Source organism: Sciurus carolinensis, chromosome 11 (genome assembly GCF_902686445.1).
Source record: "Sciurus carolinensis chromosome 11, mSciCar1.2, whole genome shotgun sequence".
In the NCBI taxonomy this organism is placed as follows: domain Eukaryota; kingdom Metazoa; phylum Chordata; class Mammalia; order Rodentia; family Sciuridae; genus Sciurus; species Sciurus carolinensis.
Genome location: NC_062223.1, coordinates 17,010,884 through 17,036,842, shown reverse-complemented (window position 1 = coordinate 17,036,842; position 25,959 = coordinate 17,010,884). Strand labels below are relative to the sequence as shown.

Genomic DNA, 25,959 nt, shown 5'->3' with positions numbered 1-25,959 from the left:
TGTGATTTGGGAATCAGGAGATGATCCTTAGCAAAGAGAAATGAAGAACAATGGTGTGAGTATATGTTATGAAATAGATTTTGTCCTGAAACTGAAACATTTATGTATCAGGTGAATTACTTTATTTCGGGAATAATACAGTCCAAGCTCCACCACGTATAAGTGGGAGCTTAACCACAAAGTCATTGTATTAATCATTTATGGAGTTACAAAATTTTGAATTGGAAAATTCAACCCAAGTCAAACCCCATTTGTCAAATTTTTTACAACTTAAATTAATGTTAGCTAAACTTTATGAATCCTAGAACAACTTGTTGGGAAACATGTATATAAGTATATATGTATGTGATTATAACTATATAACATAGTATTGAATTTATATTGTACATCACACTCATAATGAAGAGAGTGATGATATCTAAATGAAAATATTATTGTGAGAATTAAATGTGAACATACACAGAAAAGAACATCTAAATTCTGGGTGATTATGACCTTGCAAGTGTCAACTTTGATAATATTATCCAAATGCAATGAGGGACTGTATGCACGTTGACTAAGAATTAGGTGGCAGTATGCCAAGCTTCAGGGTGGGTGACCTCTGCAGTCTCGTAGTCTCCTTCTTGATTGGTATTTTCCCTCACATAGGGAAACTGAGATTTTCTATGCCTTCCAGGAAGTCTTAGTTTTTCCCCTACCCATGATTGGCAGCTCTTGCACTACCAAGTGACTGGCTTTTCTATTGCTCTTGTTCAATTTCTTCCTTGAAATTCATATTTTAGCTTAGACTGAAAGAACATCCATTTTTTATACCAAGTCTTTCTTTCTGTGGTATATTCACATTATGTGAGATGGAGGTTGAAAGTTCTATAGACTGTGCTTTACTACAGATCTTGCATCACAATCTCTCTATAAATGTACACAATTATTAAGTTGAAATAAAAAATCTAAAGAATATGCAAGTTTAAAAGATGTTCCTTTGAATCTTTCCTGTATAGGAGCAATGTTTTAATTCTTTTTATTTGAATAGAAAGTCTTTGGAAGGTAACCACCCAATACTAACTAGTTATTCCCACCATCTTCTTCTTAACCTTCAGTAACCTCACTATATGAACTAAACCCTTGGAGGCATTGTGCTTGCCAGTCTTAACACACATGACCACTTTTTAACAGATGTTCTGTTCTATGACAAATGAGGACTTCTTTTTACAGGAGTGTGAGTATGTGTTTTATGCATGTGCAGGTTTTTTTTTATTTTACCAGGAAGGCAAATTTATATTTGTGCAGTGTTGCGATGCTCTGTTATTATATATAAGACTCAAGATGAGAAGACTCAAGATTTAACCTTATTTGGACCTAATCACCACTCTATTATTTTATTCACATTGATTTCAATGTGTAAACATGTGCTAGAAATAATTACAGTTATTGAGAAATACTGAAATGACAGAATTTACCAATTCTCTATGGATTCTTCTGTAGCTTAAGTAAGGGCCATTTCACTTATCTGTTTTTGGTTTATCTCCAATAATAAGCTTACATACAGTTAGGATGAAGTTACCACCTAATTATCCAGACCATCTTCTCTACTATTATTTTTAACTGAAATTTCTTAGTTTAGCATTAGTTTTATCATTATTTTAAAATAGTGATATTTCCTGATTATCACAGAACTCTACTGATGTAACTTTTAACATGCACACCCCAGATTAACCTCAGTTTTAGAGAAAAACATTCAAAACTTATTTCGGTGCTCAGTAAGTTATAGAGAGCATAACTGTCTCATTATTTTTCTCAAATCACAGTTTTTACTAAGTGTATATTGAATATAGAAACTTACCTTCCTCCTTGGAAACATGCAACAATCTTCAACCGTGACCTTGAAATCTGAAATTCAGCCACAGATTGATGCATCCATTATGTTAGAGAGGCTCTCTGTCTCAGGAAGTGGTCAAGGGTTCCAAGCTGCCTAGGCAGGGAGGAAACAGTGGAAGGTGTGGTATTAATGTGGATTCAAGTCCTGAGTCTACCATGCATCTTTTCTATGTCTTCAGAGGAGTCTCTCACTGCCCCCCAATTGTAAAATAAATGCAATATAATGGCCTATTCCACAAAATGCATAGGATTATGCTTTTAAAAAGGAAATAATAAAGTACGCATAAAACAACTTATTATTTCAAGTCATTTAATATAATTTTTATTTTGAGGTACTCCCTTTGCCATTCTGCAGGCTCATAGAAAGTCCCAAAATCAGGAGAAGGCCTGTGTGCAGGAGCAACTGTCAACAGTAAGATAAATAAAGAATGGTCGAAGGGAGTAGAAGTGAAGTCTAGTCCCTGTGAAGCGATGTCACCTGGAGTCATGTTGGATTTCAGAAGCTAATATGCAGGGACCAAGGGTAAATTATGAAGACATGGATCTCTCAGAGGATGCCCTGCAAGAGGGCATCTCTAACTCTCCTCTTTCCTAGCAAGCAACAATTAAATTGCCTGTGGGGACCAATTTGGAGATTTTGAATATGCACATGTGCTTTGTGTTACACCTTAGTGTATCAGTAAGTGATATGCATACATTTTAGCATATAGTGTTGACTCTTTTTTAATATATAGCTATGTAACCACTATCTAAATCACCTAAACCAATTTTCCAACCTTCTCTGTGTCAACTGCTCTTTCCACCCAGTGTCTTGGAAACCAGTCAACAAATTTTCCATCTAATTGTGCTTTTGCAGAATGTTTTCACTAGAAAATGTTTTTGAATTTTTTTTATGGGTACTGAGGATTGAACTAAGGGTTACTCAATCCCTGAGCCACATCCCCAGCCCTATTTTGTATATTATATATAAAGAGTGTCTCACTGAGTTGCTCAGTGCCTCGCTTTTTGCTGAGACTGACTTTGAACTCATGATTCTCCGGCCTTAGCTGCCCGATTGCTGGGATTACAGGCATATACCCCCTGCCTGACCGAAAATGTGTTTTTTGATTCTTGGATCTTTTACTTAGCATAAGTTCACTTGAGGGTGCACCTATTTTGTTAATAGTATCTTCAATGGAGTTTTTAAGTTGTATGGACTTATGTTTCATAAAATCAACTGTACACATTGTTTTTGTCACTTCCTGGTGCAAGATCATTTTTGTTGATTCCAGTGTTTTGGTGATTATGAATGAAGTTGATCTAAACATTGACTAACTTTTCTTGTGTGAACCTAGGTTTTATTTCATTAGGGCAGATACCTAGACATTGGAATGCTTGTTCAAATAGTAAATATGTTTAATTGAACTGTTTGGACTATCATCATTCAGATAAATATAGGATGGTCAAAGGGAATTGAAATCTAGTCCTTCTGACATGAAGCACCTGGAGTCTTGTTGAATTTCCAAAGCTAATACACAGGGACCAGGAATATTTACAGAAAAATCACAAAATATTTACTGAATGGCTCTATCAGTTTTCATTCTCAAGAGCAATTCATTCCAATTTCATCATATCTGTTTTTTTGCACTTAGTTTTTATTTTACTTTCCTGTTTGCTGTTTCTCAAAGATGGCTCAAAGGTTTTTCCAGCAAAATCTTTATTTTGTGTCATCTTATTTTTATTTATTTAGTGTTTGATTTTATCTTTTAGTTGACAGATTATAACTGAATATCTTTTGGGGTATGTAGTGTGAAGTTTATTTAGTGGTTGTGTCTCAACCTTAGAACACTGATGTTGTCCATTATTTAAAATATTTATCATTTCTTTGTGATGAAAATGTACAAGATTCTTTCTTCTAGATATTTTGAATCACATAACACAATATTGCTAGCCATAATTATCCTCAGGGTCATGCATTTTTCTTATTTCTCAAAAATATCTCAAGAGTTTTTTCATCAAAATGTAAAAACACACAGACTTAATGTATCATCACATTTGAGATCTGGGAGTGTTTTTAATTTAAATTTTATCCCATATAGAAAATTGATCCATTTTCACTTTCACAGTCTACTCCAAGTCTTCAATTCCCAAAAGACCCATCATACCCTCTCATTGCAAGCATTGTGTAGTGGCTAAGAGTTTGTTCTGTTTGCAAAGATGGCCTGGTTTCATATCAAGTAAATTAACTTTATAAATTTCTGTGCCTCATCTGTAATGAAAGTTATAATAATGTCATCTCTTCTTCATAGGGTGGTCCAGGAGATTATCAGATCACGTATATGCCAACTGGAGAATGATTTCCAACATGTATCAGGTGTTTCAAAATTGATATAGTAATATTATATTGTTTATAAAAGTTGAGGTAGTGTGGGTAGCATGGGTCACAAAAACAGTGTTGCTAAGCCTTCTGTCTCCCTGTCTGCATCTGCTTGTCCCACTGCAGTGTGACTGGGAAACATGCAAGCTGGAGAACGTGAACTATAGGTGGGCTTAGTATGTGCCCATCTGGGTTGTTGGGAGCATATGCATTATCCTCCAGGTGTCTCTCCCCTGTCATGGTGGGTCGTTGGGAGCATGTGCATTACCCGCTAGGTATCTCTCTCCTGTCATGGTGATGGAAGAGGCTTCATGTTCCAGCAGGTGCAGCTAAATATGGTGAATTCCTTATCAAACTATGTTTTTGAATGATGATATAGGGAGGGCCTTCACTTTTTCAGAATCCTTGTGCTCAAATTCTAATTGATTTTTTTCCATAAGTTGAAAAGCTAATCTAAAATTTATATGTCAGGGCAAAGGATGCTGAAGAGCAAAAATAATCTTGAAAAAGAATAGAGTAAGACTCATACTTCTTAATTTCAAAGCTGAATACAAATCAAAGGGAATCAGAGCAATTTGGTATTGGCTTAAGAATACAGATCTATTTCCCAGCAAATGCCATAATTTCATTCTTCTTTAGGACTGAGTATTATTCCATTCTTTATCGATTCATCCCCCAAAACCAAAGACTGAATGTTTTCTCTGATATGCAGATGCTTATTCACAATAAGGGGGTGGTTCTGGGGAAGAATAGAGTTACTTTAGATTAAGTAGAGGGGAGTGGAGTGAGGGGAAGGGGTATGGGGGTAAGAAGGATAGTGGAGTGAAACAGACATTATTACCTCATGTATACATATGACCGTGTGACCTGTGATCCTACAACATGTACAATCAGAAAAATGAAAAATTATACTCCATTTATGTATGATTAATTGAAATGCATAAATTCATTCTACCTTCATGTATAATTAATTATAAGAAATTAAAAAATTATAAAAAGAACTAAAAATAAATAAATTTCAAAAGTAAAGAATATAGGTCTAAACCAATGAAATAGAATTGATGCTCCCAAAATAAGCCCATGTATCTATGCCCAATTTTTCTATAAGGCTGGATTGTCTGTTTAATGGGAAATTAATAATGTTCAATAAATGGTTCTGGGACAACTGGATAATAATATACGAAAGAATGAAGTTGGGTATTTTATACTGAAGGGTTTCCAGAAAAGTAGACTTTGAGTAGTAGCCTCAACAAGATATCAAGTAAAAATGATGGTATAAGATGACGAATAGGTTAATTTGCTTGGCTAGGTAAACATTTCACAATGTATATGCACATAAAATATCATATTATATATCTTAAGTGCAACAAATACAGTGAAGCTGCATTCCTACCTCATGCCGTTTGTGATAATCAAACTGATCAATGACCTAAATGTGAAAACCACAAGCATAAAACTCTTGGATATTTGGACAAATCTTCTAGACTTTAGGCTTGGCAACGATTTCTTGCATATGACACCAGAATCCACAAGAAACAAAAAAATTCATAAATTGTACATTACACTTTTGTGCCTCAAAGTATGCTACCGAGGAAGTGAAAAAGAAACCCATGGAATGGTAAAAGAGATATTTGTAAATCATACATCTAATAAGGGTCTATCATAGAGAATTCGTGAAGGATTTATACAACTCTGCAGCAGCAACACTAAAAGAAAGAAAGTTCAATTTAAAAATGGGCAAAGGACTTGAAAAGACATTTTTGCGAAGATTTGTAAAAGGCCAACAAATACTAGAAAATATCTTTAAAATCATTGGTCAAGAAGCAAATGTAAATCAAAACTACAGTCTGATATATCTTCACACTCATTAGGATAACTATTTGTATTTGTAAAGCCGAACGCAACAGACATTAAAACTTGTTGGCAAGAACATAGAGAAATTAGAATTCTTTGGCATTGCCAATGGAAATACAAAATAGCCATGGCTTTGGAAAACAATATTGTAATAGTCTTCAAAACTTAAACAGGATGATCACATCAGTGAGCCATGCTAGCCCTAATTATATATCCCCCAAGTGAGAGCAATTTCATAAACAATATTTGTACATGTGTTCACAGCAACATTGTTAACAATTGCCAAAAAATAAAATAATTGTCCATCAAGGAAGAATAGATGCAGAAAATACATCACAACATGAACAACACAAATCAAAAGAAATAAAAGCAATTTGGTATTGCTTTAAGTTTAATGATATACAGTAATGAAATATATTAGAAGTCCAGAAACAAATGCATTATCTATGGACGATTGACTTTTCCTAGGGTGGCATATGTGATTAATGGGAAGGGAGCATTGATACACACTATAATGCAGATGAACCTTGAGAGCATTGTGCTTGGCTGTGCTGTGGCTCAGTGGTGGAGCACTTGCCTAGTACATGAGAGGCCCTAGGTTTGACCCAGCATGACTAAATAAATAAATAACTAGAAAGAAAGGAAGAAAATACATGTTCAGTACAAGTCAGACATACAAGGTCACATACTGCATGATTTCTTATTACAGCATATTCCAAATAAGTAAGTCCATGGAGATTGAAGGTAGATTACTGGTTCACAAGGTGAGGAGGAGGAGGGAGTGAGAAGGTATAACGTCTTTGTGAGTGAAAGAAAAAAACGTTTGGAATTACATTCATGTGATGATTACTCGACATTAGGAATGTACTACAAACTATTAGGTGGCCAGTAGTAAATTTTATTTTATGTAAATTCCATATAACTAAAAAAAAAAAAAAAAAAAAAAAAAAAAAAAAGGGAGAATCCGGGATATTCTACAGACGAAAGAGAAGAAAAACATGTGACCACAAAGGCAGAGATTAGATTGATGCAAAACAAAGCTGGGGATGCTGGCAGGCACCTAAAGACACGGAACAAATGTGGGACCAATTATGTCACAAAGCTTGACTGGAACAAAACTCAGGTTCAGCTTTCTTCTGTGTCAAAAAACCGTGTCAATTTCATTTGTGCTAGCCATTTTATTTATGACTTGGAGGCTATGTGAAGAGTCCCAAAGAAACAATTCTGGAACTGAACTGTGATGGAGAAATACAACAGTGTTTCAATCACGCATTCCCCACTCTCTGTCTCCCACCCACAGTGTGCAGATATTCTGATGGCATCTCTCTATACTGATGGGAATAAATAATAAAATATTCTCCATAGAGGCAAACCTAATTTCCAACTAATCACTGTGGAAGTTCAATGTCCAGGCTTCGGAAGTTTAGATCCTCTCATGGGCCCAAGGTATCATTCCTGTGGTCCAAAAACTTCTGAACCAACAAGAAAAGAGCTCACTCTACATTCGTACCTATTGACAATATGGGGCCAGAGAACAAAAACTGGGGGGAAAATCTCTCCCATTCACAAAAGACAATTGTGAAACACATTTGATTAACTTTGAAATCTTGCTGGGTGAATAGTATAAAGGCTTTTCCACCCTGGTGTTGTGAAATAGCTCTTTATAAGTCTGAACTTTTCTTTCTGGGGAAAACTCTGTTTTTCACTCTTTTTCATGGATCCTGGTCCAATCTCTTAATTTTTTTCTTATTCATTATTCTCCATTGCCTGAATGTGCCAAAGACACAACCCTGTTTGATGTCCAACATGGTGTTAGTGGTTTATTCATGAACTGGCAGCAAGAGAACCACCTTCCATTACTTTCACTTCAGGAAAAGTAGAGTAAGTGTATTGAGTGAAACGGATAAATACTGAGTCAGGGTAGAAAAGTGCAGTTGTTTTACTAAAATACGAGTTTTGGAATTGAGAGGTATTCTAGTCAGTGCAGGTACCCTTGTTTGTCCTTAGTTAGCTGCAAGGGAGAAGGTAAAGAGTCTGGAGAAATTCAAAGGAGGAAGAATGTTAAGAGTGACTGTCCTAGAAAGTGATTCAAGGAAGGTCTCTGTGACCTGTGAGAGGACAACACTGAAGCACAATCTGAAATGATCCGGGGAGTTTTCCAGGCAGAGAAAAGAGCAAAGGCTCTGAGTCAGGGACAAGCTGGAAGTTCTCCAGGAAGAGCAAGGAATCAGAGGATGGTGGTGTAGTGGATGGGTAGGAGAAGACAGGATGGAATGCAGCTCAACTGAAGTGTGATAAAGGCAACAGACTCTTCAAAGCATTTGCTGCTAAAAACAGAGAATAACATGCTGTTAACATCACAGCACTTAGAAGATGATATGTGAAATGGTCTGGGGATATGACTCAGTGCTAGAGATCTTGCCTGGCATATGTGATGCCATGGATTTGAACTTCAACACTGCACAATAATAAATATATTTTAAGATGTGAGGACTAGGTAATAATAAATTTAAGGTAACCTAATGAAAATATTTTCTTCAAATTTATTGTGATATGCCTGGTCCATATATGACCACCATTTTTTTTTAACCAAATCACTTACTTCATCCTGGTCAAAAAATTAATTCATTAAATGGCTGTAATTACAACTGGAGAAAATGAATCAATGAAAATCTCATGTTTCATTAAATAAATTATTTTAAAATTGTTACCATGTTTTTCTTTATTTTGCATGTTTGGAACAACTTCTCAATTATAGAAAATTAAGAAATTTGACCAAATTTTGTTGCAATTCCCCCACTGGCAGTACACATTTGAGTTTTCGTATTGGGTAGATAAAAGCTTATTGTGGATTTTACATAATTAAAAGACTAAGCCTTGAGAATATTTTCCCTGCTCAACAACTTTCTTGAAAGCACTCTTGACCTCCCTGTTCCTCAGGCTGTAGACCACAGGGTTCAGCATGGGGATGACCATGGTGTAGAACACAGAGGCAATTTTGTCAGTGTCCATGGAGCGGCTGGAGCTGGGCTGTAAGTACATGATCATAATAGTCCCATAAAATATGGAAACGGCCATGAGGTGTGAGGCACAGGTGAATAAAGCCTTCTGGTATCCCCCAACTGAGTGCATCTTCAAAATGGTGGCAAATATGAACAGGTAAGAAACCAAGATAACAAGAAGTGCCAGAGAGACATTGAAGCTCGAAAGAAGGAAAATAATCAATTCATTAAGGTGTTTGTCGGAGCAAGCCAGAGTCATGACGGCTGGAATATCACAGAAGAAGTGATGAACCACATTGGACACACAGAAAGAGAGGCAGAACGTGTCTCCGGTGCCAATAGCTGCCGTCAGAAAGCCAAGCAGGTAACAGCACACCGCCAGATGAGCACACACCCTTGTTGTCATGACGGTAGGGTAGTGTAGGGGTTTGCACACTGCCGCGTAGCGGTCATAGGCCATTGCAGTCAGGAGGTAACTTTCCACAGTGACTAGGAGTACAAGAAAGAACATCTGAGCAGCACAAGCATGGTAGGAGATGACCTTGTCTTCCATAAGCAACCCAGCCATGACCTTGGGAGTGACTGTTGAGGAATAGCAAACGTCCACCAGAGACAGGTTGCTGAGGAAAAAGTACATGGGGGTGTGGAGCCGCGAGTCCAGCAGGATCAATGTCATCATCCCCAGGTTCCCAGCCAGGGTGACGAGGTAGATGAGAGTGAACATGATGAAGAGGGGAAGCTGCAGCTCTGGAGCACTGGACAGTCCCAGCAGGATGAACTCACTCACCTCCGTGTTATTCCCCATGGAGGGCACTTACTCTAGAACCGCCAGGTGCCGTGCAGCAAAGAGCTCCAAGAATAGATTGATGAGCAAAAGTCAGTCGAACAAAAATTGAAATGTACAAGCATCGTTGTATTAAAAAATAATTGCCTTTCAATATTCTTTGTATCTAAAGCATGGAATAAAAATGCAGTTGAGTGGAGAACTTACCTGTGCAGTAATAGACTTAGGAAGAAGCAGTACCTACTTGTTAATTTCTGAAGGGGTTAACTGAGTTGCAGGAAAGGAAAGAGCCATCCAAGGTCATGTACTTATAGTAAGTCTCTCTCCCATTTAAGATCTTCTCAGTCTAACTGCTTACGCTTCTGAAGTCCTCACACATAAAGAACTGTGTACATATGTGTGTGTTCACTTAACCCTCTCATCAAACCCATTAGATTGATTTGTTATTATGCCTATTTATACATGAAGTAACTTGATAGCAAAGAGGTTGAATAAATTATTCATAATCACACACATATTAAAGGATGGATCCAAGATTTATACCAAATATGGTGGTTCCCAACATAATTGCTATTGGTGAATTTAAACTGACTTTTTAAGAATTTAAATCAATGTTTAACTGATATATAAATACACAAAATTGTTACATATTACTGGGGTAACATGATGTTTTCATACATGTATACGTTTTGTAATGTTGATATCATGCTAAAGAAATGTTATCAGTTTTAAAGTGAATTTAATTTTATTAAATATACACTTAATCATTGTTTCTGTTGTCAAACCTAATTATTGCAGGGAAGAACAACTCACAGATAAATTCATGGTGAATGCATTAGAAGCATGTAGAGCCAGCAAAATCAATTCTGAAGGAAAAATACAGTACGGTGTAAAATCTAGGACTCTGAGAAAAGTTGTATTTGCATCACATGCCAGCTCTGTCTTCCACTTCCTGGGAGATGCCAGTTCTAAATTCAGCTCTCTGAACCTCATTTTATCCACAAATAAAATGAATGTGGTATCCGGAACTGGTCAAAGGATTACTATAAAAATTAAACAAGATACTGTATGCAAACAGCTTGATATGAGTGTTAAGCATGATTCTAATTAGTGTGATCTCTAATGTGATTGGTATAAAACCACATGCTCCATGTTCGTTCAGGAAAGGTCGGTGGCACATATGGGTGAGTGGACTCTGAACCCTGGTGCCCTCAATGAGTTAGCTTTCCCTACACTTTATGCCCTATACATGTGTGGGCAGCTTTCCTCCCGTCTTTCCCGCTCTATCCTTCTCCATTGTGAGGGTCTGTGCCAGCCCAGGGATCTTCAAGACAGCAGCTTCCTGGAGACCCACATTTTGGCTTGTGTCCCCCTTGGGTCCATCCTCACCACCATGGCTGTCAGTGCTACTCTGGATCACCTGTGGGGGATCACAGGCTCACTGCTGGGGGTTGACACTGTCACTTAGTTCATGAGCAGGCATGATGTTTAAATTTTTTTCTTCAGTGCTGGGGATTGAACCCAGGGCCTTGTGCTTGGGAGGCAAGCACTCTACCAGCTGAGCTATATTCCCAGCCCTTATTTGCAGCCTTGAGAAGGACATCCATTCTTTAGTAGTCACTATTTACTTCCTTCCTACCGGCTCTGAAAACCATTTTTACATTTCTGGATCTAAATTGTTTGTCAGTGACACAATCGCATTTGTGATGCACACAAAAATGTAAGTTACAATTGTATCATATGCATGTATATGTGTGTGTGTGCACATTTCCTATGATTATTAATGTGTTCCCTTTAGTCCCAGCTCTGTAATCTCAAAAAGGTCACCCTCTCAAAATGTTTAACTCAATCACACATGCACAGTCCCTTTTAACATGTCAGGCAACGTATTTATGTTTTAACGATTGGCATGTGGACAATTTAATGGTCATTATTCAGACTACAACTGCTCAGTGGAATCAACATGTAGTAGGTAAAATTATCTTGGCATTAAAGATTTTTGAAGCTGAGGCATTGTGACAAATCACAAGACCAATTTATTTGCATATCTGGAAAAGAGATGCAGAAAGAGGTGTAAACATGCCCCAGTTCACATTCCTGAAATGCTTTCATCTTTCAAGGCAGTTCTCCCCAGTATAGTAACAGCTTACACTTAACTGCTTATTTGAAATTTGTCTCATACAGATGATAGCAGACAAATAAGTGATACATAATAGAGATGGATAGCAGTGGAAGAGGAGATTGTGTGTACGAATAATACTCTCACAACATATGAATGTGACTTCATTTACACTGAAGGAGAACAGAAGTTTTGAGAAATTATATATTCTCTAAAATTCCATACCTAAAACAAGCTAGTCAAGATGCAAACCCATGTCTAACTGATTGTATTGATATGCCTTAAATCTCTGCCTGTCTCATTTTCTAGGTGCACAAGAAATGAAAGGGTGAGATTCTGGGATTTAAAATGAAAAGGAGTATGGATTTTGGGAGTTTCATGATGAATTTGCTGGTGTCTAAGAATGTGCTAATTCAAGTTCTAGTGAGTTACCCCTTTGATGATAAGGACAATATATTTAAGCAGGATAAATTCACCACCTGCTCAAAAAGAGCATCAGCTATCATAGATTCTGTTCTTCCTGTAAAGGAAGGAAGCACGCCATTATAAAAATATCACTTGTATTACTTGTTGAATAAAATATTCTTTTGTTTGAATTCTAGACTCATATCAAGATTTGAAATAAAGTGTTCAGCTAGATTTGAACTAAAAAAACTCACATAAGATGTAGTTGCTTCATTACAAACATTACATACATTTACATTATTCACTAAAAATATTTATTGTATATAGGAGCTTACCTTGCAGCTTGAAAAGAAGGGAAAAGCAAGCTTGTGCATCTGAAATCAGAAACTCATCCCTGGAAGAAAAAATAAATAGTATTGGAGAAACCCTCCCTCTCTCATGTATTGGTCAAAAAGATCCAGATTCATAAATAGCATCAGAAAGGTGGCACTAGGAAGCCCATCTTTAAGTTTCCTATCTACCGTGGATCTACTTACTCAGAAGAGTGATGGACCTTCTGCTGAGCTCAGCTCCCTTAGTGGCGATTTAGAAATAATAAAATTACTCTCCCGTGTGCATCACAGAATTGTCTGTGTAGAGCAAATGAGGATGGGGCACGTGGTCTTAGGGATCATCCTTTCCACATGAACCAACAGGACTTTGATCTTAAGGTCACTTTCCCTGCCTGTGGTTGCAGATTAACCATGAATACTCAGTCTGGGGAGAGATCGCTGCCTAATAAGAAAATAGCATTTATTTCAATAAATGATGTCCATAGGCTGAGTTCAGAGTCCAGTCACTTTAAAATAATGTCATGTGGGATCCCTGTGGGATTTCAGGGCCTGACAAAAGGGAACCAGGTGAACCTGGTACAGACGTGGCTCTCTCAGGGGAGCCTCCCTCTGAGGTCCACCACCTCTCATCCTACCTGAGGAGGAAGAAGCTAGTGAACTTCGTGCGGGGAACTTGGTGTCCTCTGTGGCATAGCACAGAATGCGTTCGCAGGACTGACTGTCACTGGCTTTATTCTCTCACATTTTCGGCATGGTATGGTACCAGTTGATTACCCCAGGAGTGGACTGTTGAATTCATGCATTTATTGTGACTGATGACATTTAAAGTATCTAAAAATTTATTTTGTTTTCCATCTCCCTGACTTTTTAATTTTGTTTTTATCCTTTTTACTCTTTTACGTGTTATAACTACATATCAGTCTGCTAGAAATTTTAGGAGATTGATATATAATCTCCTCGTTTTCCTCTTCTGAGTTTACAATGACCAGACAACTATAACCCAGTTATCAGGGATTGAGGATGATAATTTGATCTAATCTTGAGAAACCTATTCAAAATTTTTTTTCATATTTATTGGCAAGTGAAGTAACTAGTTTTGTTTTATGTTTTTTGTTTTTTTTTAAATACTGGAGATTAGATCCAGGGGTTATTAACCACTAAACTACATTCCCAGCCCTTTTTATTTTTTATTCTGAGACAGGGTCTTGCTAGATTGCTTAGGGCCTCACTAAGTTTCTGAGGCTGACTTTGAATTAGTGATCCTCCTGCATCAGTCTCCCAAGCTCCTAGGATTATGAGATGTGGGCTACCGGGACTGGTAGCTAATGAATTCTTTGCTCCTGTAATGTCCTCCTGCAGGCAAGGTTGTTTGTCCTCTACCCACGACCCTTAGCAAATGGTCTCCCTGCAAGTACCAGTGCACATTGTGAATAAAATATGAACAGCCTGTAGCTCCTGAATTGAAGGCTTAGTTTGGTGAAATTATGTGATGAGCCCATGTGTGGACCATTTCATTGCTCTGAGGGCAAGTGTCAATATGTGTCAGAAGAACTTCCTCCTTTATGACTTGGATATCTTTTATTTTTTTTTCTTACCTCATTTACCTGGTAAGAACTTCCAGCATTATCTTCTGCGTTGAAAGAATTGGTAAGGGTGAGAATCCTCATCTTGTTCCTGTTCTTAGAAATAAAAGAACTTTCAAATTTTCACCAGCGAGTATGATATTACCTAGTGGCTTTTTATACATGGGTTTTATTATGTTGAGGTACAATTCTGTCATTGTTATGATTTTGATCATGAAAGGTGTTGGATTTTTGTCAAATGCTTTTGCAGCATTTATTGAGATGAGGTGATCATATAGTTTTGACCTTCAGCCTATTCATGAGATATATAATATTTATTAATTTGAGTCTGATGAATCATCTTACATCCCTGGGGTGGGGGTGAATGCCTCTTGATCATGGTGAATGATCCTTTTGATGGGATGATGAATTCAGTATGCTAATACCTTGTTAAGAATTTTTGCAACCATTTTCATCAAGGATATTGCCTTGACATTTTCTATTCTTCTCAAGTCCTTTCTTCCTTGGGCATCAGTGTAATTATAGTAGTTTGATGCATACACATGCAAAATAAAAAAAAAAAGAAAGAGTTGCAGTAAAGCAAATGAACCTATCTGCCATTCCATGCAGATATTCTATTTTTGTATGGCAAGACTATCTGAAATCTACTCTTTTAACAAACTTCCAAATACATTATTACTGACTACAGACTTCATGTTGCACATTATATTGCAAGAATTCTTCATCCCATGTATCTAAAAGTGCATATATCCCTGTGGTTGTGAAACTCAGGTATAAGCCAGTTTCAGCCTGTATGTTCAAAGGAATGCACCACAATTCTTCCAACTTCAGGAAGCACAGGAAATTCCTTGGGAAGGGCAGGAGAGCAAATAGGAAACACAGGACTTTGTCTTGAAACTGTGTTGGGATGGTAAAACATAACACTGGGCAGGTCTTAATGGTCCCTTTCATTAGGATCATACCTACAAAACTTATGGACTCAATCCAATACAGGTGAAGAACTGTGCCCTGGTCTATTGAATTCTCACTCCAGTCAGCATCACATAGACTGATTGTGGTAGTATTAGTCCATGAACCCACCTCTGCATCTTGGTACTGACTCTATGCTCCACTGGTCTCAATGGGCTTTGAGCTCTGAGTGTGAACCCATGTTCTTGCAATAGTGGTCAGGAGACTGTCTGCCCCATTTCTTATCCATCCCTATGCAGTACCACAGTACAATATGGAGAGAGCAATTGTCTTCTGGAGAGAAGGAAAGGGAGGTGGGACCCAAGTCTTCCATTAGGAATATGATTCATTCTTTCCACGGAGTAGTCCAAAGTAGAAAAAGTCCTGCCAGTACCTGAATACAAGTTGTGACTGTAGATGAGGTACCTAGTCCCAGGTGGAGGCTTTCAGGATAGGATTAGCCTTTTCAAGTACAACCACACTTCATACAGAATAATATCTGTTGCATATTTGGGACAAACATGCAACACCCTCTAATTGAGGTACCTAATTGAGGCACCCTCTAATACTGTAATAATGACAACACACCAAAAGTAGACTCAGGGAAAACCTGGACTTAGGGAACCATCTAGTGCTGAAATAATGAACATGTTCACCAGCTCAGAGAATCTGAGGTGACTACTTAAATTTCTGGAAGGACAGGCACCACAAAGTCAGACTATGAGAGGTGAAATATATATTTATTCAATTTTCAGACAACTATGCATGTCAATAAGCTTCAAGAACTTTTAGAGAATCATGACATTGTTTAACATAAAATAAGTTGCTAAACTCAAACTTACAGCAAATAAAATCTGCAGACTGTGGTAGAAAATTCAAAAGACCTGTTTTAAGGAAACTAAATAAACTTCAAGAAAACAGAGAAGTAATTCAGTGTTCTAACAGAAAAACTTAACAGAGATAAAAGTAAAATCCAAATAGAAAACTTGAACTGAAAAGTACACTAAGCAAAATGAAAATTGTAATAGAAGGCAACAACAGCAGAATATAGTGAACTGAAGAAAGGGTTACTGGTCTTGAAAACAGACTGTAAAATTAGTTAAGACAGAGTAAAATAAAAGAATAAAGAGGAATGAAGAAAAATTATGGGAACTTTGGGAAAACATTAAAACACTAAATACTCAGGTTAGTAGGGTCTAAGAGGGAATAGAAAAGGCCAAAAGGGGTCAGTGAAAAAGAACATAACAAAAATTTCATAAACCTTAGAGAATTAAACAAATATCCTGTTACCAGAAGTTCAATGGTCACTGACAGATTATTTCAACCAAGTCTACCTCCAAATATAATATGATTAAGCCCTCAAAGTTTAAAAATAGTGTGTTCTCAAAACAGCAAGAAAAAAGAAACAAATAACACAAATTTTACCAATTTATCTGACAGCAAGTTTCTCATAAGAAATCTTACAGGACAGGAGAGAATGGTCTGAGATTTTCATAGTTCTAAAGGAAAATAACCTGCCTGCAAGTAATTCCCGATCCAGCAGATCTATCAAGCAACTCTATGGAGAGATATGAAATTGGCTAAATTATGCTACATACATATATGGATATGCCATTTTGAATTAAAGCACTAATTAAAAAATTCTATAAATAAAGAGAATGAAGACCATTAGAGGAAGGACAACTGGGGAGGGATGAGAAGAGAAAAGGAAGAAATACTGAGTACTGAAGTAGAGCAAATTATACTCCATGCATGTATGATTTTATCCAAATGTACCTCAATATTATGTGTAACTGTAATATATCAAAAAGAAAAATAAACATAAAAAATGGAGCAATAAAGGCATTTCCAGACAAACAAGAGCTTAGATCACTTATCACCATTAGACCTGGTCCACAAGAAAAGCTTAATGAAATTCTTCAAAGTGAAAGGAAGAGATGTTAACAAGCAAAAAGAAATTATTAGAAGGTATAAAACTCACCAGGAACACATAATGAGTTCCACTATTATTGTAATTAGTATGTACCAATAAAAAATGTCAAAAGAAATTAATTTTATTTCTACAAAAAGAAAACTCATTAGAAAGCATAGCTATACAAAGAAATTCAGAATGATCTAATAGTTTAAACATGATTCATGAATCATTCATATCTGTAGCATTAAGGTTAAAAAAATTAAAAATAATAAAAGCCACATTATCATGAAAAGACGAAACAGGAAGATGTAGAACAGGTCATCAAAAATTCAAAATGTACCCAATTTGTGCCCTGCACAGATCTCCAGTGCCTGCCTTCCCCCCACACAGACACAGTGCCGAATCGCCCATGTGTTGTGGTTCACCATCTATTAACACCTGAGGACACGTCTGCCCACCATCATGGATTATCCCTGACCCTGACATTGCCATCTTTAGTTGGGACAGCTCCCATCCTGGGACACTGCATTATCAAGTACCTTTCTGTTGGGACTAATGACACGTTAACTAACTCAGGCTAACTCCTTACTCCCTGGGGAGTGAGCAAGATCAAGGCTCAAAGGCGGTTTCAAAGATTAATGACGATAAATCGGACCACCTTTAGGGATTGGTTAACAATAGTTCTGCGAATGTGATCAGCTTGTGCTTGCCATATAGTCCTATGGGACTCTCACCTGCGTGAATTCCCCCTGCCTTGCTGACCTTTAAGCTAATTGGTTCCCGCCTAGCCCCCACCCTACATACATGCTGTCCTCCGCCCCGAGGGCTGGGAACGGGCAGTCAGTCCACCCTACCTATCCTGGTGTGACCTTGTTGGGGAGTGTGCCCTTTCCTTGTTGCTGGTTGAGAAGTGCAAGGGGGCTTAAGACCCTGACACCTTTCATGCATCAGGTTACTGATGACTAGGAGGCTTGAACAGTACAGAATAGTTTTATTGTAGAATTTTTAAATTATTATATTTCTATTATTCCTACTTTTCTATTTTTTAAATTATTTTTCTCACTCTCTATTTTCCTTTTATCTATGTTTCCCTGGAGTCTCTTCCTCCTTTTTCTCATGCTAACAACCAAATTTTTGATTCTGCTTTCACTCTTCTGATGATCTACTATTTCTATATACTCAATTCTTATCTCATTAACATCACATCCTACACCACTCCCCATCCATCCTTTTTGTCCACCATTAGAAATTGTGCACCTTATTGCAAACCTATTGTTTATGCTGTAGATTATAATTGAACTCATCATCGCTATTTATTACAATACTGTTAATATCATAATAGGGGCTATGTGGATTAAGGCTACATATTGTTTGTATTGTGTGCTGCTGATATTGAACTCTGTCTTTAAGGGGAAGTACTGGAAAGCTGCAAGGATACTATAAACCTATAGGGGGGAAATTGAAATACCTTGCATCTGCACTGCTAGAGGGGAAGATACATAAACAACATCAAAAAACAAGGGAAGAAAGTGTCCCAAACAAACAGAGATGCTATATTAATAGAATCCAATGACAGCATGGTAGAAGAAATATGAGAAAAGGAGTTCAGAATGTATTTAATTAAAATGGTCTGTGAAGCAAAAGATGAGTTAAGAGAGAAAATGCTGGCAATGAATGATCACTCCAATAAGCAGTTAAAAGAGCAAATGCAGGAAGCAAAAGATCATCTCAATAGAGATTCTGAAAAAAACAAGCACACACAGAAATTCTTGAAATGAAGGAAACAATTAACCAAATAAAAAACTCAATGGAAAGCATCACTAAGAGATTAGATCACTTGGAATACAAAACCTCAGACGATGAAGACAAAATATTTAGTCCTGAAAATAACATTGCCAAAGAAAGAAGATGGTAAGAAATCATGAACAGATCCTCCAAGAACTATGGGACATCATGAAAAGTCCAAATATAAGAATCATTGGGATTGAGGAAGGCACAGAGATAGAAACCAATGGAATGAACAACCTATTAAATGAAATAATATCAGAAAATTTCCCAAAACTGAAGAATGAAATGAAAAATCAACTACAAGAGGCTTACAGAACACCAAGTGCACAAAATTACAATAGATCCACACCAACGCAAATTAAAATGAAAATGCCTAACATACAAAATTAAGATAGAATTTTAAACAGTGGAAAAGAAAAGCATCAGATTACTTATAAGGGTAACCAATACAGATATCGGCAGATTTCTCAGCCCAGACCCTAAAAGCTAGAAGGTCCTGGAACAACATATTTCAAGTTCTGATAGAACATGGATGTCAACCAAGAATCTTATATCCAGAAAATCTAACCATCAGATTTGATGATGAAATAAAATCCTTCCATGATAAACAAAAGTTAAAAGAATTTACAAATAGAAAATGACACTACAGAACATTCTCAGCAAAATATTCCATGAGGAGAAAATGAAAAACAACAATGTAAGTCAGTGTAGGGAGGAAGTACCCTAAAGGAAAAGCCAATGAAAGGAGAAACCAAGTCAAGTTAAAAACAAAAATAATCTAAAATGACCAAGAATACGAATTATATCTCATTAATAACCCTGAATGTTAATGGCCTAAACTCACCAATCGAAAGACGCAGACTGGCAGATTTGATTTAAAAAGATCCAACAATATGCTGCCTTTAAGAGGCTCATCTCATAGAAAAAGACACCTGTCGGGGTACCACGGACCCCACCCTAGCCTGGCACTGAGCCGGGGCAACCTGGTTTGCAACAAACACACTGGCACTGAGCCGGGGCGGCCTGGTTTGCAACATCAAGGACTTCAGTGTGGCACCTGGCACTAAGCCGGGGCAACCTGGTTTGCAACAAACAGCTGACACTGTTTAAGGAAGTTAACCTGATTGGACGAGGTGACTCGTGCTCGCTGCGTGCTCTCTTGATACCCTATTGTGTTATATTGTAATCATGCTCTCCCCACATGCTCTGTAACCTGATTGGCTCATGATTCATATATAATGACCATGACTTCCTTATAAGAGAAGGAGAGGAGAAGAAGAAAGAAGAATGAAGAACAATGAGAATGAACAATAAAGAGCTCTGACCAGCAACCAGTTTGTCGTGTCTCTCTCTGCGGGCAGAGGGAACACGATAGACACCCACAAACTAAAGGTAAAAGGGTGGGAAAAAATATACCACACCCACAGACTCAGTAAAAAAGTGGGAATTTCTATGCTCATATCAGATAAAGGGAACTCCAAGACAGAGTTAGTCATAAGGAAAAAGAAGGACATTTCATACTGCTTAATGGAACCATAAATCAGCAAGACATAATGATTGTAAATATGCCCCAAACAATGGCACATCCATGTATGTCAAACAAATCCTTCTCAAATGCAGGACCAAATAGAGCACAACACAATAATACTGAGTGACTTTAACACACCTCTCTCACCACTGGATAGATCTTCCAAACAAAAACTGATCAAGGAAACCACAGAACTCAATAATATGATTAATAACTCAGACTTAACAGAAATATATAGAATATTCCATCCATTGATGAGTGAATACACTTTCTTCTCAGCAGCACATGGATCCTTCTCTAAAATAGACCATATGTTATGTCACAAAGCTACTTGTAGCAAGCACCAAAAAAAATACTACCTTGTATCCTGTTGGATCATAATAGAATGAAATTAGAAGTCAATGATAAAATGAAAAAAATAGAAACTACTCCAACATCTGGAGAGTAAATAATATGCTATTGAATGATGCATGGATAGCAGAAGACATCAAGGAGGAGATAAAAAATTCTTAGAAGTAAAAGAAAACAATGATACAACATATCAAAATTTCTGGGCTCTATGAAAGTAGTACTAAGATGAAAATTCATTGCATGGAGTGCATTGAATAAAAGAATAAAAAGGCAACAAAAAAAAATCCAACATTACAACACAAAACCCTAGAAAAAGAAGAATAGATCAGCACACAAATTAGTAGAAGACAGGGATAATTAAAATTAGAGATGAAATTAATGCAATTGAAACAAAGGAAAGAATTCAAAAAATTGACAAAACAAAAAGGTGGTTCTTTGAAAAAATAAACAAGATTGATAAACTCTTAGCCACACTAACAAAGAGAAAGCAAAAGAAATCTCAAATTACTAAAATTCGGAATGACAAAGAAGAGATCACGACAGACACTATTGAAATACATAACATAATTAGAAGATATTGAGAAAATGTATACTCCAACAAAACAGAAAATCGTGAAGACTTCGACAGGTTTCTAGAGACATACAGTCTTCCCAAAATGAATCAGGAGGACATACACAATTTAAACAGGTCAATTTCAAGTAATGAAAAAGTAGAATCCATCAAAACCTACCTACCAAGAAAAAACCAGGATCATATGAATTCTTAGCTGAATTCTACAAGACCTTCAAAGAAGAACTAATTCCAACACTCCTCAAAGTATTCCATGAAATAGAAAAGGAGGGAACTTTTCCAAACTCGTTCTATGAAGCTAGTATCACCCTAAGAGCAAAACCAGAAAAAGACACCAAGGAAAGAAAACTTCTGACCAATATGCGCAATGTGCATAGATACAAAAATTCTTAGCAAAATTCAAGCAAATCACATACAAAATATATTAAAAAGATAGTGCACCATGATCAATTGAGGTTCATCCCAGGGATGCAAGATTGGTTCAAAATCCAGAAATCATTAAGTGTAATCCACCATATCAACAGACTTAAAGTTAAGAATCATATGATTATTTCAATAGATGCAGAAAAAGCACTTGGTAAAATACAACACCCTTTCATGCTCAAAACACTAGGAAAAAAAAAAAGAGGGATAGTATTAACAAACCTCAGCAATGTAAATGCTATCTATGCTAAGCCCAAGGCCAACATCATTCTAAATGGAAAAAAACTGAAAGAATTCTCTCTAAAAACTGGAACAAGGCAGGGATGCCCTCTTTCACAACTTCTATTCAACATCGTCCCTGAGACTTTAGCCAGAGCAATTAGACAGACCAAAGAAATTAAAGGAATACAAATAGGAAAAGCAGAAGTCAAACTATCACTTTTTGCCAATGACATGATTCTATATTTAAAGGATCCAAAAAATTCCAACAGAAAACTTCTAGAACTAATAAATGAATTTCTAGTCATAAGCGATGAATCCTTTGAAAGTGAATTTAGGAAAACTACCCCATTCACAACAGCCTCCAACAAAAAAAAAAAAAACTTGGGAATTGATCTAACAAAAGAGGTGAAAGAGCTTTCCAATGAAAACTGCGGAACACTAAAGAAAGAAATTAAAGAAGACCTTAGAAGATGGAAAGATCTCCCATGTTCTTGGATAGGCAGAATCAATATTGTGAAAATGACCATACTATCAGAAACACTATACAGATTCAATGCAATACCAGTTAAGATCCTAATGATGATCCTCTTAGAAATAAAGAAAGCTATCATGAAATTCATTTGCAAGAATAAGAGACCCAGAATAGCCAAAACAATCCTAAGCAGGAAGAGTGAAGTAGGAGGTATCACAATACCAGAACTTCAACTATACTACAGAGCAATAGTAAAAAAAAAAGGCATAGTATTGGCACAAAAATAGACAGGTAGACCAATGGAGCAGAATAGAAGACACAGAGACAAACCCACATAAATACTGTTATCTCATACTGGACAAAGGTGCAAAAAACACACAACAGAGAAAAGATAGATTGTTCAACAAATGGTGCTGGGAAAACTGGAAATCAACATGAAGCAAAAGGAAATTAAACCCCTATCTCTCACCCTGCACAAAACTCAACTGAAAATGGATCAAGGACCTAGGAATTAGACCAGAGACTCTGCACCAAATGGAAGAAAAAGTAGGCCCAAATCCTCATCATGTTGGCCCTAGGACCAGACATCCTTAACAAGACTCCCAGAGCGCAAGAAATCAAAGCAAGAATCAATAAATGGGATAAATTCAAACTAAAAAGCTTTTTCTCAGCAAAAGAATGAATCACCAAAGTGAAGAAAGTGTCTACAGAGTGGGGGAAAATCTTTTCCACACACACTTCAGATAGAGCACAAATCTCCAGAATTTATAAAGAACTCGAAAAAACTTCACACAAGAATACATATAACCCAGTCAATAAATGGGCTAAGGAAATGAGCAGACACTTCACAGACGATCTGCAAGTAATCACCGTATATGAGAAAAAAATGTTTAACATCTCTAGCAATAAGAGAAGTGAAAATCAAAACTATCCTAAGATTTCATCTCACCCCAGTTAGAATGCCTAGTATCAAGAATACAAGCAATGATAGTTGTTGGTGAGGACGTAAGGAAAAAGGTAGACTCATACATTGCTGTTGGGGTTGCAAATTGGTGCAGTCATTCTGGAAACCAATGTGGAGATTCCTTAAAAATCTTGGAATGGAACCACATTTGACCCAGTTATCCCACTCCTTGGCCTTTACCCAAAGGACTTAAAATCAGCATACTACAGTGATGAAATCACATCAATGTTTATAGCTACACAATTCTCAATAGATAGGCTGTGGAACCAAACTAGATCCCCTTCAATAGATGAATGGATAAAGAAACTGTGATATATACACACAATGGAATATTATTCAGCCATAAAGAAGAATAAAATTATGGCATTTGCAGGTAAATGGATGGAGTTGGAGAATATCATACTAATTGAGATAAGCCAATCCCACAAAATCAAAGGATGAATGTTTTCTTTGATAGGTGGATTATGATACATAATGGGGGGAGGAGGTAAGTGAAGAATGAAAGAAGGATGGGTTGTGTAGAGGGAAATGAGGTGGGGGAATGGAAAGACAATGGAATGAGACAGACATTATTACCCTCTGTACACGTATGATTACACCAATGTTGTGACTCTACTTTGTGTACAACTGGATAAATGAAAATTTGTACCCATTTGTGCACAATGAACAAAAAAAAAAGAAGAAAGGAAGAAAAATTTCTAAATGTGATAAATGAATTGCAAATGTACAGTTTTTATTAGTAATTTTAATCATTTTTTTCTTTTCTTTATGTCTAAGGCTAAATTTCTGTTATTTCAAAATATTTTGGTGTCAAAAGATCTTTCTTGTAAGCCTCATGGAAAGCACTAATAGAAAATATTATATAGACACACCAAATGTGAAAAGCCAGTAATCAAAATATTCTTAGTGAAAATCACTGAATCACAAAGGAAAATCACAATCACATTGAAAAATCACCTCAGTTAAGTTCAAATAGTTACTTTCAAAAACATTAAAGATAACAAATGCTGGTGACACTTTGGAGAGAACGTAACCCTTGCTCGCAACAGGTGGAAATATAAATTAGTACTGCCATTGTAGAAAACAGTATGGAAGTTTCTCAAAAAGGTTAAAAATAGAACTGTCATATGATTTAACCACCTCACTTTCAGGCATACATCCAAATGAAATGAAATATGAATGTTAAAGAGATACCTTCACTCCTTTTTTTATTGCAGTACAACTCACAGTAACCAATAATTGAAAATTACCTAACTGTCCATGCACTGAAGACTGGATAATAAAATGTATACATGCACAATAAACTTCTGTCTGTCTATAGGAAAAAATGAAATCCTGTGATTTGTACCAACACAGGTGGAAATGAAGGTCATGATATTAAGTGAAACAAATAAGACAGAAAGTCTCCATAATCTCACTCATGTGGACTTGAAAAACAAATCTCATAGAAATCAATAGTAGTATAGTGTTTATCAGAGGCTGGGGACGGTAGCGAGAGAGGGTACCATGTTATAACTAGGAGAAATAACTTCTGGTGCTCTATTGCATAAGAGGATGACTCTAGATTATGATTATGTACTGTATATATATTTTTTAAAAGATACAAGAAAGAGTTGTTTTCACCATAAAGAAATGATAAATGTTTGAGAAGGTAGACATTTTTACCATAATTTGAATACTGCATAAAAATACATGTATCAAAACACCACGTTACCTCACTATTATGTGTGATTTTATGTATCTGTGTAATGGGTGAATATTTGGTGTCTCCCAAAAGCTCATGTGTAAAACAATGCAAGAAGGTCTAGAGGTGAAATGATTGGATTATAAGAGCCTTCACCTAATCAGTGAATTAATCCCCTAATAGGGATTAACTAAGTGGTAAGTAAATGCCAAGAAGGTGTGTCTTGAGAGGTGGGTCATTGGGGGGGTGTCTCATAGGGATATGTATTTGCCCTTGGAGAGTAGAACTCTCCCTCTCTGCTTCCTTGTGCAGTGCTCCCATTTGCTTTTCTCTGCCACACACTTCTGCCATGATGTTCTGCCTTACATTGAGCCCCAAAGAAAGGAGTTGGTCACATATGGAATAAGACCTCTGAAATGGTGAGCCCCCAAATAAACTTTTCTTCCTCTAATTGTTCTTGTCAGGTCTTTTAGTTACAGCAATGAAAAAGCTCACTAAAGCAGAAATTGGTACCAAGAAGTGAGGTCATTGCTTTGACTGACCTGACCATGTGGTTCAGAAGCCTTTGGAATTTTATGGAATGTATGAGAGGAAGTTTAGAAAGTTTAGCAATGCAATTGGGAAAAGCTTTAGAATGTTGTAGGTGGACCTTAGTGATTTTGGTGGGAGTTCAGAAGACCAGAATGCTGATAGGACTGTGGACAGTAAAGACTGGGGTCACAAGGTTTCAGAGAAGAAGGAGGACTTTTTGAAAATTGAACTGGAGGCTATTCATATTATATA

At 36.7% G+C, this 25,959-nt stretch overlaps 1 protein-coding gene across 1 annotated transcript; it reads right to left on the bottom strand.

Moving 5' to 3' along the window:
- Nucleotides 1-8,947: 8,947 nt before the first annotated feature.
- On the bottom strand, nt 8,948-9,892 carry LOC124960676 (olfactory receptor 5B17-like). The gene has a single exon (XM_047519568.1). It carries the CDS (start codon nt 9,890-9,892, stop codon nt 8,948-8,950), a length of 945 nt encoding a protein of 314 aa, XP_047375524.1.
- Between the last annotated feature and the right edge of the window lie 16,067 nt (nt 9,893-25,959).